Raw genomic sequence first — 20,712 nt, 5'->3', positions numbered from 1 at the left:
TTTTTCCCATTTTTTATGTATGGCGGAACCTCTATTTCTTCCATTTCCATCACAATTTTATAAATCTGTAATATTAAATTTTTTTGTATTTGTTGCCATACTCAGCTGCTCCAGCGGCCTTAGGTCTTCCACTGATCTTAATGGCTATGGCAAAGTTGTGACAAAGTGCTTCAACTGGAGGTACCACCATTCATTAATCACCATCAAATCTGTCTTGCGTTTTAATTCTTGAATTGTGCATAATTTCCCCTTGTCTATTATATCCCTTAATTGTGCATTTTCATATTTTTTTTCTAATTTCCCTTTTCCCGCTGTGAAATAATTTATTTCTTTTAGAGGTGTTAATGGAGAATTGTATTTCCATTCACCCTTGTTTATGTATTAGATCTCAAATTCTAAGTACATTTCGTGTCATTGCATGTGTATTCTCACCCAGTGCTCTATATTGAGGTGCTATCCAACCGTGTATCACTCATTGTGTTTTTAGTTTGTACCCATCTTTTTTAATTTTTCTCCCTTATCCACTCCATTACTCGTGAAAGTAACACAGCATTATAATATTTTTTTTAAATCTGGTACCTTTAGCCTGCCTTGCGTTTTATCTCTCCTTAGTACCCAGAATGAAATTCTTGGTTTCCTATTCTGCCATATGAACTTAGTTATGTTTTTTTAATGTTTTAAAATATGTCTGAGGTAGGTAAATAGGTAACATTTGGAATCTGTGCATACTTTTTGGTAGTATTACTATCTTTATGGTATATATTTGTCCTATCCATGAGAGGTACCTTTTTGCTATTTTTCTTATTTCCATTTTTATTTAGTTTAGTAATGAGACCTAATTTACAAGGTATATTTTCCCTAAGGATAGTGTTAATCTTATTCCTAAATATTTTAATTCTGTCTTCCATGTAAATTTACATTCTTCCTGTTTATTTATGTTTAAAAACTCTGATTTCAAAAAATTTATTTTTAAATTTGATATTTCTCCTTAGTGTTTCATAATCTTCATTAACCACTTGACCACTGGGCACTTAAACCCCCTTAATAACCAGACCAATTTTCAGCTTTCGGTGCTCTGACATTTTGAATGACAATTACTCAGTCATACAACACTGTACCCATATGACATTTTTGGCCTTTTTTTCACACAAATAGAGCTTTCTTTTGGTGGTATTTAATCACCGTTGGGTTTTTTATTTTTTGAGCTATAAAAGAAAAAAGACTGAAAATTCTGTAAAAAAATGAATTTTTCTTTGTTTCTGTTATTGTTATTGTTTTGATACATTTTGGACAAAATGTATACAGCTACATATCTTTGGTAAAAATTAGTACAAATTGGTGTATATTATTTGGTCTTTGTGAAAGTTCTAGAGTCCACAAGCTATGGTGCCAATATCTGAAAATTGATCACACCTGATGTACTGACGGCCTATCTAATTTCTTGAGACCCTAACATGCCATAAAAATACAAATACCCTCCAAATGACCCCTTTTTGGAAAGAAGACATTCCAAGGTATTTAGAAAGAGGCATGGTGAGTTTTTTGAAGTTGTCATTTTTTTCCCACAATTCTTTGCAATATCAAGATTTTTTTTTCTTTTTTTTTCACAAAATTGTCATATTAGCAAGTTATTTCTCACACACAGCATATACATACCACACATTATACCCCAAAACACATTCTGCTGTTACTCCTGAGTATGGCAATACCACATGTGTGAGACATTTACACAGCCTGGCCACATACAGAGGCCTAACATGCAGGGAGCACCATCAGCCGTTCTGGAGCACCTAGGCCAATCCTGACATTTCTCTCCTACATGCAAAAATCATCATTTATTTTCTAGAAAATTACATAGAACCCCAAAACACACATATATATATATATATATATATATATATATATATATATATATATATATATATATGTGTGTGTGTTTTTTTAGCAAAGACCCTAGAGAATACAATGGCGGTCATTGCAACTTTTTATTTCGGTATGTGCGCAGAAATTTTTCGAACGTGTTTTTTTTGGAAAGAAAACTGTTTTGTGCTTTACAAAAAACAAAATAGTAAAGTTAGCTCAATGTTTTTACAGTGTGAAAGATGAAGTTACGCCGAGTAAATAGATACCTAACATGTCACCCTTCAAAATTGCACACGCTCGTGGAATGGCACCAAACTTTGCTACTTAAAAATCCCCATAGGCGACGCTTTACATTTTTTACTGGTTACGTGTTTTGAGTTACAGGGGGGGGGTCTAGGGCCAAAATCATTGCTTTTGCTCTAATGTTCACAGCGATACCTCACATGTGTGGTTTGAACACCGTTTTCATATGTGGGCGGGAGTTACATATGCGTTCGCTTCTGCATGCGAGCACATGGGGACAGGGGCGCTTTAAAAAAAAAAATGTATTGTTCATTTTACGTTATTTATTTTAGATTGACACTTTTTTCCCCCAATTTTTTTTTTTTTTTATCACTTTTATTCCTATTACAAGGAATGTAAACATCCATTGTAATAGGAATATGGCTTGTCAGGTCCTTTTTACAGTGAGATATGGGGTCAATAAGACCCCATATCTCACCTTTAGGCTGGAAAGCCTGAAATAAAAATAAAAAACAATCCTGGCTTCGATTGTAGCGGTGAGTTGGTAGAAGCACCGGAGGGCGGCGGAAGGGGGGGGGGATGTCCCTTCTCGCCTCCCGTAAGAACGATCAAGCAGTGGAACAGCTGTTATGATCATTCTTATGGTGTAGGGAATCACAGGCTGAAAAAGCTGATATCTGAATGATGCTAGGCATCATTCAGATATCCTCGCACAAAGTCAAGGACCTCATATGACGGCCGGCAGGCGGGAAGTGGCTAAAACGCATTTTTTTTTTAACACAAAGTTTAGTCCATTTATACAATATTTCTAACACATAGCAAGCACATACCAAAAATTACACCCCAAAATAGATTCTCCTACTCCTCCTGAGTACGGCGATACCACATTTGTGAGACTTCCACAGCCTGGCCACATACAGAGGCAGAGTACAGCCGAGTATGGCCGAGGATGGATGAGCATGGCTGGGTACGGCTGGGTATCGTCGTGTCGGGCTGGGTATAGCTGGGTATCGCAGAGCATGGCTGGGTATCAATGAGTATTGCAGAGTATGGCTGGGTATTGCAGAGTATGGCTGGGTATGGCAGGGTATTGCAGAGTATGGCAGGGTATTGTAGAGTATTGCCGAGTATAGCTGGGTATTTCAGAGTATGAGTATGGCTGGGTATTGCAGAGTATGGCAGGGTATTGCAGGGTATGGCAGGGTATTGCAGAGTATTACAGAGTATGGCAGGGTATTGCAGAGTATTGCAGAGTATGGCTGGGTATTGCAGAGTATGGCTGGGTATTGCAGGGTATGGCAGGGTATTGCAGGGTATTGCAGGGTATGGCAGGGTATGGCTGAGTATGGATGGATGGATGGCTGGATGTGACTGCAGTTGTCATAGAGAAGCGATGTGGGCACTACAGATCCAGCCCACAGTGCTGCTGCCTTCCGATTTCTCCCTCTCTCCTCTCACACTGTACCGTTCGGTACAGAGAGCGGAGAAAGGAACCGGTGTCATGACATGATGCAGATTTGTTTACAAGTGAAATGGAAGATAGGGGACATCCCTGTCTTGTTCCATTGAATATTTCGAAAAGGGCGGCTAAAGTTCAGTTAACCTTCACGTTTGCAGTAGGGTGCTTTTATAATACTTGAATCCATTGGACTATCCTTGGGCCCATCCCCATGGCTTCCAGGGTGCTCATCATAAATCCCCAGTCCACCCTGTCAAATGCTTTTTCTGCATCAATTGACAGACGTAGACCTGGGGTATTTCCTTCTCTGATTTTCTGAAGCAAGAGCAATGTTCTCCCCCCATTGTCTCTACTTTCTCTGCCAGGGATGAACCCCACTTGGTCCGTGTGTACCAAGTTGGTCATTAGGTCCTTCCTCCTGGTAGCCAATACTTTTGCAAATGGTTTTGTATCAGCTTTCAACAGGGATATTGGTCTATAACTTGAATATAAGGTACTATCTTTTCCCTCCTTTGGAATGATTGTAATTGAGGCCAACAGAGCTTCTCTTCCCATCTTATAATTTGTTCCCAATCCGTTCATATATGAACATAGTTTAGGTAATAGATTTTCTTAAATTTTTTTATAACAGGTTGTGAACCCATCTGGGCCTGGACTTTTTCCTGATGCCGAATCTTTTAAGGCTGTGTTAATCTCGTACTCTGTTATGGGTTCTTCTAAGGTAGATAACTTGTTCTCGGTTACTTGGGGTAATATGCATTTTTTTAAAACTCTTTTATCTTTTCCAGTCTTCCTATTTCTTGCTGACCCTTTTGTTTTATTGAATATAATGACCCATAATAATTCTGGAACACTTTCGCTATTTCTGTTGTTGAAAATACCATCTCCCCAGTTCTATTCTGTATTTTTTCTATATAGTTTAATGTTGTTGTTTTTTTTCTTTTCAATATTCTTGCCAGGTGTTTCCCCGTTTTGTTTCCCCATACATTTCTCTCTTTTGCAATTCTGTTGAAGTCCCTTCTCATCTCCTGGTCCAATAGATGTTTTAGTTCTTTTTATTACTAATGCCTGGAGCCACTCCCGTTCTCCTTTTTTTTCATGCCCCTGCTCTAATTCATGGATTTCTGGATTATTAATTCATGGATTATTAATACTTCCATATATTTTTTTTATTTCCTTCCTTTTTTTTCCTCGATCCGGTCTCTATCAGGATGCCCCTAATATAGGCTTTATGGGCCTCCCAAAGGGTAGCCTCCATTATCTCCTTTGTATCATTTATTTTAAAATATTGTTCTATTTCCTCTTTTATTTTATTTTCCTCTTCTTTACCTGTATTATTTCTTTGTTTAATCTCCATGAATTTATTTGTGTTTGGACACCTGGTATCCTCATTTCCATACTAAATGGGGAATGATCTGACAATGTTATTATTTCAATATTTGTCTTGGTCACCAATTCCAGTAACCTGTGTTCGACCATTATGTAGTCGATCCTTGAGTACGTTGCGTGCACAGGGGAGTAGAACGTCTGCGTCTTAGGATGCTGCACTCTCCATATATCCAGAAACTGACACTGATACAATTCCTTTTTTTATTATTTTCTACTGTACATTCCTAGTCCCCTGTGCCCATAACATACGGTCAATTCCTGGTTCCAAGCAAAAATTTAGATCTCCTGTCATAGTCACACTTACTCTTTTAAAGACCATTAACTTCCCCATGATCTGCTTCAGATAATTTGTCTTATTGGGGCAATATGAACCACACTCCTTTGGCCACCCCAATGGCTACCCCTTTGCTCTTCTTGTTGTAGAATCCCCATAAAACCATGTTTGATAATCTCTTGAAAACAGCTTTACATTGACATCATTGGAGATATGCATCTCCTGAAGGAACACTACCCCAGCTTTGTACTGTTTAACCTCCTATAAGATTTTATGCCTCTTTGCTGACATGCTAAGCCTGCGAACATTATATTATATTATATGAATTATATGAATTTTATTGATGTCATCTTTAACCACTTTCAGACTGGACCATTTTGCTGGCTTAAGACCAGACCACTTTTTACGATTCGGCACTGCGTCGCGTTAACTGAAAATTGCGCGGTCGTGCATTGTGGCTCCCAAACAAAATTGACGTCCTTTTTTCCCCACAAATATAGCTTTCTTTTGGTGGTATTTGATCAACCCTGCGGTTTTTATTTTTTGCGCTATAAACAAAAAAGAGCGACAATTTTGAAAAAGATGCATTATTTTTTACTTTTTGCTATAATAAATATCCCCCAAAAATATATAAAACATTTTTTTTTCCCTCTGTTTAGGCCGATACGTATTCTTCTACATATATAGGGGATAGTTTTATGGCATTTTATTAATAATTTTGTTTTTACTAGTAATGGAGGCAATCAGTGATTTTTATTGTGATTGTGATAGGTCTATAAAAACTTGTAGATCTACTCCCTTATATTGTAATGGTGTTTGTCCTCTCATTTTCCCCCAAATTTGTTCTTTTTCTTCATATAGTTGGAATCTCACTATAACGTCCCGGGGTAGATCTGTTGATATATACTGAGGTTTTTTTATCCTATGAACTCTTTCTTTCTTGAGGTGGTCCTCCACCATATTGTACATGAGAGGGTTAAAGGTTTTGTTTATTGTTTTTCTTAGATTTCTCCTCTTTCTTCTGGTAGAGCACAGATCCTTAAATTGTTCACTAAGGTTCTCTAACAAACCTCTGATGGTTTCACAGAACAGCTGTATTTATACTGAGATTAAATTACACACAGGTAGACTCTATTTACTATTTAGTTGACTTCTGAAGGCAAATGCTTCCACTAGATTTTAGTTAGGGGTATCAGAATAAAGGGGTCTGAATATAAATGCACACTTTTCAGATATTTATTTGTAAAAAAGTTTGAAAACCATTTATCATTTTCTTTACACTTCACAATTATGTGCCATTTTGTGTTGGTCTATCACATAAAAACCCAACAAAATACATTTATGTTTTTGGTTGTAACATGACAAAATGTGAAAAATTTCAAGCGGTATGAATACTTTGAATACTTTACTTTTTCAAGGCACTGAATATATTTGTTTGTTTTTAGTATTTCTCTTCTGTGAGCCATTCCTTACCTTTAGATTTTTTTTCTTGAAAGGTCCTTCCACGGTACTGAGCTGTATCAGTATAGAGATTTTCTAGGTCTTCCTGCCATGTTTCAGGACTAATGTGTTTGACAACCTCTTCAACTGTATCAAACATGGCAATAGCTTGGTCCATGGCCTCTGCTAGAACAGTGGAATTAGTTGCTGATGGAGAGTAGTAGTACATATCCTACAAAGAAAGAATGCTGTCAATTATTTTTGTAAAGGCATGAACATATGTTTGAAATATTTACTTTGCAAGCTACATATGGAACTCTTGCCCTGCAGCAGCTCCAAAAGCTTTAAAATAAGTGTTTAAGCCTTTGTACATCATTCCTGAACTTGTACGTGCTTCATTGCATGTAGGGACTGTTATCAGACAAAATGGCTTAGTGCTGCATGGTTATTTCAATATAGTCACAGATAAAGTAAATTTTCTATTTCTTATAGTTTAAAGTAAACCTGTCATAGTCTACCTAAACAGGTAAGAAATCAAAAGAAAACTTGGATACCTGCATCTGCCCTTTAATATCCTAGCGGACCTGACCTGTTGGCCAAAAAGGCTGCCTATCATAGTAATGATAATATGGACTGACATAACAGACAAAACTGGCCAATCAGACACTCTGTCTAATTTTCCATTTTATTTGTTGAATGCATGAGAATTAAAAGAATAAGTGGGGGTGTTAGTTTGACTATAAACACACCTAACAGTTTTAATTTCTTAACTACCGTCTGGGTCTTGCCGGCATCATAGGCAAATGTCTTTGTTTCATACCAATAAAAACAAGAACATTTCTTTTCTTACATCTGGGGACACAGAATCATAGTGATATCTATGGCTCTGTGTCCCCTGATGTACATCAAAGAAAAGGATTTTACAGGTAAGCTGTTTTAAAAATCCTATTTTTCTAGGTCAGCTTGGCTAGTTAGAGTGGTTGTAAAGGCGTGACATTTTTTTAAACTTAATGCGCTCCCTGCATTAGAGTAAAAAATGTTGCAGTATTTGTATCGCCCCCCCCCCCCCCCCCCCACCAATCCATCGCTGTGCCTGTCTGTAGTTCTGTAGCAGCTCTCTTCCTGCACTCACAGGTCAGAGAGGCAGCAGCAGGAGCCATTGGCTGCTGCTACTGTCAATCAAATCATGTGATCAGAGAGTGGGGGGTGGGGGTCCAGCTTGGCTGTGTGTGTCTATGAATGCACACAGCCTGGCTTAGGAGCGAGTTGCACATGCAACCCCCTAGGAAGCAGCTTCCTATGGTGGAGCATGGAGAATAGGAGGAGCCAACAGTGCAATATTCTTGCACAGAGCAGGTAAGTATAGTATGTTTGTTATTTAAAATATACGAGGGTTGTTCGAAAAGTCTCCACACTTTTTTTAAACTCTATTAAATATAAAAAGTAAGGAAACTTTTTGAAGACCCCTGGTATATATTTTAGCATTTACAACCTCTCTAAAGTTAAGTTTAGTTAAAAAAAATCAGCACAAGGGATGGTACTTGCAATCAATGAGAAGTGTCCCTTGAGCTATTGACTGCAGTTCTACTTGAAATGTGAAGTTCTCGGATCCCCCCCCAACTATAATCTTCCAGTGCTGTGTTGGTTAGTAGGAGCTGAGGGACCTTTCATATGCACTTGTCAAGAGTGCCGACTCTGTCCGCCCTTTCCGCCCCCTCTCCCCCATTCATAGAAGCTGTACTATAGTTTACATGAATGAAAAATGATCAATAAATAGAGGAGGTGAACGTTTAAATAATCCATCTGACCTCCATTCATGCATTGCTATTCAGAGTCATTCATAGCCAACACACTTGATGAGTACATAAGACAGGTCCCTCGACTTGTATTAATCCTGCAGAACCAGAAGATTCCAGCTACAGGGGAAGACGGGATCAGAGGACAGAGGATTTCAACTAAAACTGCAGCCAGCATAACAAGAGATGCTTCTCAGTAATTATAAGTACAGTCCCTTGTGCTGATTATAATTTTTTTGTAATTTTCTGATACATTTTAGCTTTAAAAACATAGGCAGAGCCCATTTTTCATTAAGCGTTCATTCATACCTTGACACGTGTTAGCATGCATCACAAATATTTGTAGATATGCATTTAACCACATAAGGAGCAGGCCTATTTTTCAAATTTGTTGTTTACAAGTTCAAATCAGGTTTTTTTTGCTAGAAAATGACTTAGAACCCCACAAACAGTATTTTTTTTTATTTCAGACACCCTAGAGAATAAAATGTCTGTCGTTGCAATACTTTAGGTCAAATCATATGCATTTTTTTTTGGAAAAAAATAAACTTTTTTGAATAAAAAAATAAGAAAACGGTAAAGTTAGCCCAATTTTTTGTTATATTGTGAAAGATAATGTCACGTTGAGTAAATTGATACCCAACACATCATGCTTCAAAATTTCACCCATTTGTGGAATGGTGACAAACTTTGACCCTTAAAAATCTCCATAGGCGATGTTTAAAAATTTCTACAAGTTGCCAGTTTTTTAGTTACAGAGGAGGTCTTTTACTAATAACATTGCTTTAATGATTGTGGCGATACCTCACATGTGTGGTTTGAACACCGTTTACATATGCGGACGCGACTTACGTTTGCATTCGCTTCTGTGCATGAGCACAGAGGGACGGGGCATTTTATTTTACATTTTTTTCTTAATTATTTTACTTTTTATTTTTACACTGTCCCTTTTAAAAAAAAAAATTGGATGGCTTTTATTCCTATACAAGGAATGTAAACATCCCTTGTAATAGAAAAAAAGCATGACAGGACCTCTTTAATGTGAGACCTGCGGTCAAATAGACCCCAGATCTCATATTTACACTAAAATGTAATTAAAAAAAGTCCCTTTAAGGCCATTGGGCGGAAGTGATGTTTGACATTGCGTCTGTCATCCAACATCATTGAGTCAAGTGGGGGCCATCATTCTCTCACTTGAAACAGTGCCTCAGAGTGGAAAGGATCAGGTCATCTCCGCCGCTACCAATGGCTCCGGTAAGTGGCGGGACGACTTAAACGTGATGGGAGGGGGGGGGGGCACTTCTCCCAATAAAAGTGATCTTGCGGTGAATCCACCGCGGAAACCACTTTTATCCGAAAGTGGACTGCCCGCCGTTTAAGAATATACCAGAGTTATGACAGCTATCTGCTACCAATACAATGGTATTCAACGTCAAAGTACCGACGACATATAACGATGGTGGGTGGTCCGGAAGTGGTTAAAGTAAAGAAAGGTTTACACCGAGCATGGAACAATATGCCGTACATTTGACTAATGTTAAAACAATACAAATGTGCTCTTTCTGATCATAATGAATTGTGTGGATCTTGTTATTTCTAGGTTGTAGGTTAGAGGGTAAGTGCCGACATGCATTTAATATATGTCTTTCTGCCAAGTCAATGCACCAAAAATGAAGCATGCAAGACTTATTTCCAGCACAGCAGGAAAGCAGCACATGGTAACATGTCCAATTGAAAATAATGAATTTTGTCATGCCCATTAGTTTTGTAGGAAACTACAACCAATTATTATTATTATTTAATTATTTTTTTTTGGATAAACCGATAACCCCCCCCCGGCAAACTCTCACGAGAGTGAGAGAGAGAGAGAGAGAGCTCTGCATGATGTCATAAGCCTAGGCTAATGACCAGACAAGAAACAGGAAGTGGGCTGTATAAGGTATTTACCGGCAGGAAAAAAAAAATGTTTTACTATCCAAAGTTAAAACAACAAGGGCAGAAGATTTAATAGATGGGAAGATTAAAAAAATGACCGAAGGTCTGCTTTAACTCTGGCAAATCAGGCCATCATATCTTTTTATAATTAACCACTTGCTGACCAGCCGCCGTCATTATACAGTGGCAGGTTGGCTCTATTGCATGAGCCGCTGTAGCTGTACGTCGGTTCGTGCAATAGATACATTGAGCACGCGCATGGTGCTGGAGCCGATGCGTGTGACTGGCGGCAGCAATGTCTGCCGGTCACCCTTGATCGCTCCGCAGAGAACCCGGAGGGGGGATCTGTTAACCCCCCTGGCGGTGGTCCCGAGTCTGGCTCGGGGTGGAAGTTTTATACCAAAAGCGGTAACCCCGAGCCAGACTCAGGAGCGCATCACTGTATGCAGGAGGAGGTTTACTTACCTTCTCCCCTGGATCCAGCGATGTCCCCCCGCTGTACGAGCAGCTCGTCCTCTGCTTGATTCATCACGGAGCCGATCTCCGTTCCCTGCGAGCGTTTGCGATGCACGGGGACGGAGATCGGCGCCAAATTCAGAAAGTGAGTGTATGTAATTATTTCACATCCCCTTTGTCCCTAGTGGTCTGCCCAGTGACCTGCATGCAGTTTTATATTATAAAAACTGTTCTTTATGCCTGGAAACTGGAGATTGTCCATAGCAACCAAAACTGTCACTTTACATAAAAAATGATTTTAGACCAGCTAGAAAACAGCGATAATAAATTGGAATCACTCACAGAATTGAGGGATAGCAATTTGTGGGGAGATCCGTCATCAAATATTGAAAAGTAATGACAATGACAATTCTGCAACTGAGCAAATTTCAGTGTTTTTGATTTAATTACATTATTGAATAATTTTTATATTATTATTTGGTATAATTATTTATAGTTATTTATTATATTATAATTTATGATTTAATTTTTCAAACTTTATCATACCCGGGATGTCTGCTAGACTCTGGTTTGGACAGATTTAAGTGAGTTATTCCTAAGAATTACAGGACTACAATATAAAACGCCAAATTTTCATGCAAAATAGTTGTACCGCTTTCAGCACCTAAAATCTGAAATAATCATACCGCCAGGGAGGTTAATGTAAACAAACAGATCCCCGTTCTCACAGGGGAGTAGAGAGAGATCGTCTGTTCCTAGTGATCAGGAACAGCGATCTCTCTGTTCTCCCAGTCAGTCCACTCCCCCCACAGTTGGCAACCCATTTAACCCATTGATTGCCATCTAGTATTAACCTCTTCCCTGCCAGTGTCATTTATACAGTAATCAGTGCATTTTTATAGCAAAGTGTTTGATCCTTCTACCGCAATGCCGCAGCGCCACCAAAAATCGCTGATCACTGCCATTACTAGTAAAAAAAATAAAAAAATAATAAAAAAATACAGTAATTATATCCCCTATTTTTTAGACGCTATAACCAATCAATATTCGCTTATTGTGATTTCTTTTACCAAAAATATGTAGAAGAATATATATTGGCCTAAACTGAGGAAGAATTTTTTTTATATCTTTTTGGGGGATAATTATTATAGTAAAAAATACTGAAAGGTTTCTTCATAGTAAGAGCTGTGAAAATGTGGAATAGACTCCCTCCAGAGGTGGTTCTGGCCAGCTCAGTAGATTGCTTTAAGAAATGCCTGAATATTTGCCTAAATGTACATAATATAACTGGGTACCAACATTTATAGGTAAAGTTGATCCAGGGAAAATCCGATTGCCTCTCGGGGGATCAGGAATTCATTTTTTTCCCCTTCTGTAGCGAATTGGATCATGCTCTGCTGGGGTTTTTTGCCTTCCACTAGATCAACTGTGGGTATAAAATTGGGTATATTGGATTGTAAGATATATATATATTTTTTTTTATTGTTTTTAAGGTTGAACTAGATGGATTTGTGTCTTTTTTCCGACCTGACTAACTATGTAACTATGTTTTTTATTTCAAAATTGTTGCTTTTTTTTTGTTTATAGCGCAAAAGATAAAAACCGCAGAGGTGATCAAATATCACCAAAAGAAAACTCTATTTGTGGGAATACCATCAATTTTGTTTGGGAGCCACGTCGCGCGACTGCGCAATTGTCAGTTAAAGCGAAGCAGTGCCGAATCACAAAAAGTGGTCTGGTCTTAAGCCAGCAAAATGGTCTGGTCTGAAAGTGGTTAAGAGGTCCTGTCATTCTTTTTTTCTATTACAAGGGATAGTAATAGGAATAAAAGTGAATTTTTTTTTTTAACAGTGTAAAAATTAAAAAATAAAAATAGGTTTGGGTAAAGCGTTGCACAACCGTGCAATTGTCAGTTAAAGCGACGCAGTGCTGTATCGCAAAAAAAAAAATGGTCTGGTCATTAAGGGTGTAAATCCTTCTGCTTCTTAAGTGGTTAAACATTGAATGCTATTTACTATGTCCAAAGCATCTACTTTGTGATCTTCCAGGAAGTAATAGTCCATGAGGTATAAATCAAAATGTGCAATTAACAAATATGTTGATAGATCAGAGTGAAACGTCTGAGATTAACTCATAAAAGACAGCCGCGGGCTATTTCACATGACAGCATGGAGGACAGCTGTGAGCCAGCCAATACATCTGTCCATGAACTCGCTGCCAAACTGGCTAATGTACATGACAGAAATAGTCTGGCAGCTTGACATCAACCTCTGTTTGGGATTGTTGTATAAATTGTGTGGTTCCTCCATTTCACAAAAAAAAAAAAAAAAAAACGACCTCTTTCAGGGCGGTATGAAGATGCTTATGCAATGGGGCTGATTTATAGAAAATAAAGGAAAGAACAGAGCTCATGTTGTCCTCTCAATGAACCGAATATCTGATTGTCTGCTATAGAAAACACTTCGTTTTTGCTTTTATTCATTTTTATGAGTCAGACCTTAAAATGACTGCCACAATTAAAATGGAAAAAACAAGGCTAGCAGACTGGATACCTGTGGCCATATTAAAGCAGAACTAAACCCAGTTTTAACCACTTCAGCCCCGAAAGATTTGGCTGTTGAATGACCAGGCCATTTTTTCTGATTTGGCCCTACATCGCTTTAACTGACAATTGCGCGGTCATGCAACGTTGCACCCAATCAAAATTGATGTCCTTTTTTCCCCACAAATAGAACTTTCTTTTGGTGGTATTTGATCACCTCTGCAGTTTTTATTTTTTGCGCTATAAACCAAAAAAGAGCAACAATTTTGAAAAAAACACAATGGGGGTTACTTAGTAAAGGCAAATCCACTTTGCATTGAAAGTGGCACTTACATAGTTAGTAAGGTTGAATAAAGACACCAATCCATCCAGTTCAACCTGAGTGAGTGTACAATTGTCCCTATCCATTGTGTCTCATTAACCTCCCTGGCGGTATTAGTAGTTCTGGTTTTAGGTGCTAAAAGCGGTACAATTATTTTGCATGGAAATTTAGCGTTTTATATTGTAGTCCTGTAATTCTTAGGAATAACTCTCTTAAATCTGTTCAAACCAGAGTCTAGCAGACATCCCGGATATGATTAAGTTTATAATATAATAAATAATAATAAAAATTATTCAATAATGTAATCAAATCCAAAAACACAGAAATTTGCTCATTTGCAGAATTGTTGCTGTCATTTGATTTAGTATTTGATGACGAATTTCCCCACAAATCGCTATCGCTCAATTCTGCAAGTGATTCTAATTTATTATCGCTGTTTTCTAGTTGGTCTAAAATCACTTTTGACATAAAGGGACACTTTTTGGTTTCTATGGGCAATCTCCAAATTCCAGGCAGAAAAAACAGTATTTATAATATAAAAGTGCATGCAGGGCATTGCACAGACCACTAGGGACAAAGGGGGTGTGTAATTTTTTTATACAGTACTGTAATCTGTAAGATTACAGTATTGTGTGTGTTTTGTGTGTTTTTACTTTTTTGAATTTGGCGCTGATCTCCGCTCCTGTGTGCCGTAACGTCGCTCGGCGGCATTCGGGCACTGTGTGAATCGAGCGGAGAACAGCTCGATCACACAGCGCGGAAGACATCGCTGGATCCAGGGGACAAGGTAAGTAACCTCTCCCTGTATCCAGCGATGCAATCCCGAGTCTGGCTCAGGGTTACCGCTCGTGGAACTAAAATCCCAACCCGAGTCAGACTCGGGATCACCGCCAGGGAGGTTAAGATACTCCTCTATTATATATTATTTATTTAAGGTACCCATATAGCACCGTGAATTTAAGCAGCGATCCACACATACATTGCACACTCACATCAGTCCCTATCCTCAAGGAGCCCACAATCCAAGGACCCTAACTCACATTCATATACTAGGGCCAATTTTGGACAGAAGCCAATTAACCTACTAGCATGTCTTTGGAGTGTAGGAGAAAACTGGAGAACCCAGAGGAAACCCACACAGGCATATGCAAACTCCAGGCAGGTAGTGTTGTGATTGTGATTTGAACCAGCAACCCTTGTTACTGCTAGGTGAGAGTGCTATCCACTACACAACTGGGCTGCCTTGAAAGTGCAGTCGCTGTAGATCTGAGGAGGACATGCAAGAAAAGTAAAAAACGGCATTTTAGCTTGCACATGATTGGATGATAAAATCAGCAGAGCTTCCACTCATTTCAGATCTACCCCTTGGATTTAGAGCGACTGCACTTCCAAGTGCACTTGCAGTGCAAAGTGGATTTGCCTTTTGTAAATAACTCCCAATATTTTGTACTTTTTTCTATAATAAATATCCCCATTTAAAAAAAAAATTAATTTACTCAGTTTAGGCCGATATGTATTCTTCTACATATTTTTGTTAAAAAAAAAAATCTCAATAAGCGTATATTGATTGGTTTGCACAAAAGGTCTACAAAATAGGGGATAGATATATAGCATTTTTATTATTATTTTTTTACTAGTAATGTTGGCGATTTGCGATTTTTATCGTGACTGCAATATTATGGTGGACGCATCAGACACTTTTGACACATTTTTGGGACCATTGACAATTATACAGCGACCAGTGCTATAATAATGCATTGATTACTGTATAAATGTCACTGGCAGGGAAGGGCTTAACACTAGGGGGCGATCAAGGGGTTAACTTTGTTCCCTAGTGTGTGTTCTAACTGAAGGGGGGATGGTACTGTCTAGGGGAGATGACAGATCGCTGTTCATACTTTGTATGAACAGACAATCTGTCTCTTCTCCCCTCAGAGAACCGGAAACTGTGTTTACACACACAGTTTCAGGTTCTCGCTGTGTCATGAGCGATCGCGGCGGTCATCGCACCCCACCTGGCACTCGCATCGGCTCGGGGGGCGAGCAGCAGGCACGCACCCCTAGTGGCCACAGGGCGAGGCAACGTAACATAGCGTTGTTTTGCCCAGCCGTGCCATTCTGCTGCAGTAAAACTGCGGCGGCTGGTCGGCAAGTGGTTAAAAAAAACTGTTACATTCCTGGTATGTGCTGGGAATATAACTGTCACATTGTTTGTGCTTTTAACCCAACTATCAAACCATCAAATGGCTAGTGTCATAACTGATCACATGTGCAGCGTCATGACAGCGGAAAATCAAGGCCAAGATGGCAGCTTCCTTGGATTTAGTTCCGTTTTATGTACGCATGAATGATGGGCAGTTTGAACTTGCCTGTTTCTACTGCTCAACACCTTATATTTTCTGTTGGCTGACCGCTGTGACAAGGTGCCTCACTGGCCATTAGGGGAAAATGGGCTTAGTGAAAACATGGAAATGTTGTAACTTTGCTGGTTAAAGCGGAGTTCCCGCCTGGGTGAAAACAAAAATTAAACATCATCAGCTACAAATATTGTAGCTGCTGACTTTGAATATAAGGGCACTTACTTGTCCAGAGATCCTGCGATGTCGGCACCTGAAGCCGACTAGTCCATCAGCTTTGGGTGCAGGTGCCGGCAACCTTACTAAGGTAAACAGGAAGTGAAGCTTTTACGGCTTCACAGCCTGATTAATATTGCGCATGGGCGAGTCACACGATGCTTTGTGTAAAGTCCCGTCGTCTTCTAGGACACACACAGGTCCCGGAGGGGGGAGGGGGAAGAGAGTACAATAAAACTGCAGAAGTGAAGTACCTCGCCGCGGCGACATGGGATGGAAATCCACAAGAATGTATGAAAAATAATATGTTTCAAACAGAGTTACATTTTTGCCTGGAACTCCGCTTTAACAACAGACCATTTTTAATATGACAAATTAAAATACTCTGAGGAGCTCAAAACAACCCTAATGATTTTCCTTTACTTCCTGTCCCATAGCCAAAACTGGAAGTGAGAGGTAATCCTTCCGAAGTGAGGGAATCTTGGGGTGTCACCAGAACTAGTGTCCCCATTGGAAGATTTCCACTCTATTAATGCTCTGGTGTCAACACAAAGTTTTGACTCTTGGTGATCATAGTAAACAGGAAAAATAGAGAAGGTGAATCTCCCTAGCGGAAGCACACATGGCATAAGGACTGACAGGTGTTCTAATCCAGCTCCACTCTGTCCAAAACTAAAATAAAAAACAAAAAAAACAAACACACACAAAAATAAATTGCCTTTAGTTACATTTTAAGAACTACGTGTGCCCAATTCAAGCAAGCATTTGTGCCAGCGTCTGTAACATTACCAACATGTGCTGCATATTCATGTAGTTCTTACTACTGCCACTTTAACCTCCCTGGCGGTATGATTATTTCAGATTTTTGATGCTGAAAGCGGTACAATGTTTTGCATGGAAATTTGGCATTTTATATTGTAGTCCTGTAATTCTTAGGAATAACTCACTTAAATCTGTCCAAACAAGAGTCTAGTAGACATCCCAGGTATGATAAAGTTTGAAACACGAAATCATAAATTAGAAAAAATAAATAACTATAAATAATTATAAAAAATAATAATATAATAATAATAAAAATTATTCAATAATGTAATCAAATCCAAAAACACAGAAATTTGCTCAGTTGCAGAATTGTCACTGTCGTCACTTTCAGTGTTTGATGACGAATTTCCCCACAAATCACTATCGCTCAATTCTGGAAGTGATTCTAATTTATTATCGCTGTTTTCTAGTTGGTCTAAAACTACTTTTGACATAAAGGGACACTTTTTGGTTGCTATGAACAATCTCCAGTTTCCAGGCAGAAAGAACAGTAAATTTGATATAAAACTGCATGCAGGGCACTGGACAAGCACTAGAGACAAAATGGATGTGAAATAATTTGATACAGTAATGTTATCTGTAAGATTACAGTGTACTGTATATGTAATGTGTTTTTTACTTTTTGAATTTGGCGCTGTGCTCTGTCCCCGTGCGTCGCAACGCTCATAGGGAACGGAGCTCGGCACTCTGATAGATCCGGCGGAGGACAGAGCTCGCACACACAGCGGGGAGACATTGCAGGATCCTAGGGACAAGGTAAGTAACTTTGCCTGGATCCTGCGATGCGATCCTGAGTGTGGCTCGGAGTTACCGCTTTCGGTACTGAAAATTCACACCGAGCCAAAGTCGGACACACTGGTTAGGAGGTTAAAGCGGAGGTCAGCTTAAATTTTTTTTTAAAGTCAGCAGTTACAAATACTGCAACTGCTGACTTTTAATAATCGGACACTTACCTGTCCCAGCGATGCAGGGGAACGAAGCCCTGCTCATCTCCCCCTCCTCTGTGTGGCGCCAGCATTGTCACTGTGGGCACGCACTGGGCATGCACAAGCCGCGCGGAGTGCTGTGACTGGCCGGGCAATCATCTGGGACCTGTGACGTGTCCCAGATAATTGCAGAGAGGGAGGGGGGAGAGGTGATCTCCCTTCCGGTGCCACGGTGCATGAGGATGAAGTGGGAGCTGGGACCCTCTAAAAAGAGGGTATCCGATCCACCCCAAAAAAAAATTACATGTCAAATGTTGCATGTCAGGGGGTCACCTTCCCTTAAAGCAGAAATTCAATTTTTGGGCGGAACTCTGCTTTAAGAACTTGACAAACTAAGAAACTGGCAGTAATTAAGACCAACTCAGTGCTGGTGTACAGAAGTATGGCAGTACCCATAGTGAGCAGTGCATGTGCTGGGAAGCTGTCATGTATATGTTAGCTTGCTACACAGTACAACATCCCAGACCCATTTAGCTATCTCACGGGAGGTTCCCCAGCTGAAAGCTAAATGTAAACGGGGATACAGGTGACGTCATTAACATGTAAAGGGGGATACAGGTGACGTCATTAACTAAATATGGGCAATGCTAATATTTTAAAATTGACTTGTCACTGGAGTGGGCAGAGCCTGATGGGGAACTATGAGACTAGCTTCCCATCAGATCGCCTTCAATTTTGAATGACAGCGGTGAATGGTGGCTATGGATTCGCCCACTGCCATGCGCTGTAGATCACAACACCTCAGCCATGCGCTGCCAGCGTGATGAGCACAGTGGCAGGAGAGGAAGGAAGTGCACTGGGGCAGGAGTGACCAGTCTGACACTCTTCTCTTAGTACAGACAGGCACAGGTTCATGTACCTATTTGTGACGGGTACATGAATCGGGTGCAAGCACCCCAATGGAATTCCGAATGGTGTCTATAATACCCTTTATAAATTCCCCTGACGGTTTTCTCCTTTTTTCCATCTTCTTTTGCATCTCACTGCTACTGATCTTCTGAAATCTTCTTCAATCACTTCTTGTCTTCCTGCATGTTTTTCAGCATTGCTTATATCATTATTCTGGGCCAGCTTTCTTTGGACTACTACTGCCAAGGTTTGCTGGCTTGTATTCTGAAACGATAGATCACAAGCACCTTCTCCTGCCCGCATGCCAAAGCTAAGGGCAGATGGATTCCAGGGAGTAACTGCTACATGAATAACCTGCCCTTACTCAAGATGGCCACAGCTAGAAATGCTATGTGGGTGTTTTTCAAAGTGATTTCTCAACAAAATTAAGCATGCAGACATGGATAGGAAAGTTTGCTTTGGATATTAAACATTTATTTAATAGTGGTTTTGGTTTGTGGTACCCATTTACAATTTATTTCTGCTTTAATAAAACTTTTGTTTATTAATATACATATATTAAAAAGAGGAAGGTAGGGTAAAAATAAGCTTGCTCTTCCAACAGATACAGTGACAAATATCATTTTATATCATAAATCCCCTAAACAGTGGTAACTACCCTTTCCCAGCCATTACTACAGTATACACAAAATCACTGAAGGTACATTGGATTTATAAAAGGCATTTAACCTATGCCCAGGAGGTGAGAGTTCTGTGAGCACCTTGGTGTGGTGTCAGCGGTGTCACTCGTTGGATAAATTGTCGTTTTTGAACTTTTATTATTTTGAACCACTAGATTACTTCTACTTATGGACTATTTTTGCACTTATTTAACTATATTGCGTCACTAATTTTATGAATATTTATTAAACGTTATTTCACATTATTGCAACAATTCAACAATTTTTGATTGATGATGGATTGCTAGGTTATGCGCAAGATCATTGTAATTTTAATTGATTTTTATTGGTGTAGTTGTGAATACTATTAAGTTTTGCTGCATTTCCTCTTTATTATTTTTATTTTTATCAAGTTCACTTATAGTAGCGCAGAGGACTACTATAAATAATTTTTTAAGATCTCTATACAGTCCAGGCCAGGGAAGAAGGAAGAGTCAACCTCATACATCACATAACCAATGATCCCAGAAAATTGCAAAATTATTTTCTCAGAAATGTCAAGATAAATCACATTGTGTGGGCACTTCACTCCAAATTTGAAGTTTTTACACTTGCTAAGTATGTAAAACAGATTACTTTTTCTTTTTTTTTTTTCTTTGAAAGCCCATTTTAACACAATCTGCTATCCTTAAATTAAAGATTTTTTTGGACAAGTATGGTACTTCTTCACAGTAGGTTCTCCTTTATTATTAAGCCCATGTCTTCAAGAAGTCTACCTTCTAAAGTCCCTTCTTAATATGCACACAATACAGTCCCTTCTTAATATGCACACATAGGCTAATTTAGACAGGAGCGAATTACCCTACCAACATTTTTTTGAAGTGTGGGGGGCAGCCAGAGTACCTGGAGAAACTCCACAGTGTGTCTTGGTTGGGATTCAAACAGACAACCCCACTGCTGTAAGTCAGAAGTGCTAACCACTAAACCACTGTGCTGCCTTCCTCACTTTCTATCTTACTGATGGATTTATACAGGTGTGGAATACTACGATGACCAATTTGGTTAGTTTAAAGTGGTGTTGCCACCAACAAATAACAAAAATAA

General features: G+C 39.2%; 1 protein-coding gene across 1 annotated transcript in view; it reads right to left on the bottom strand.

Annotated features, from left to right (window-relative positions):
• PDGFD (platelet derived growth factor D) overlaps positions 1-20,712 on the bottom strand; it is a 383,342-nt gene that overhangs the window by 38,838 nt on the left and 323,792 nt on the right. The window contains exon 5 of the mRNA XM_077484355.1: positions 6,702-6,900. Within this exon, the coding sequence (XP_077340481.1) occupies positions 6,702-6,900 (199 nt within the window). The remainder of the gene's footprint in view (positions 1-6,701; positions 6,901-20,712) is intronic.

This window comes from Lithobates pipiens, unplaced genomic scaffold (genome assembly GCF_037356315.1).
Source record: "Lithobates pipiens isolate NorthernLeopardFrog02 unplaced genomic scaffold, aLitPip1_a1.2 Scaffold_16, whole genome shotgun sequence".
NCBI lineage: Eukaryota > Metazoa > Chordata > Amphibia > Anura > Ranidae > Lithobates > Lithobates pipiens.
Note: the sequence above shows the minus strand (reverse complement) of the source record. Positions and strands in the feature narration are given on the sequence as shown.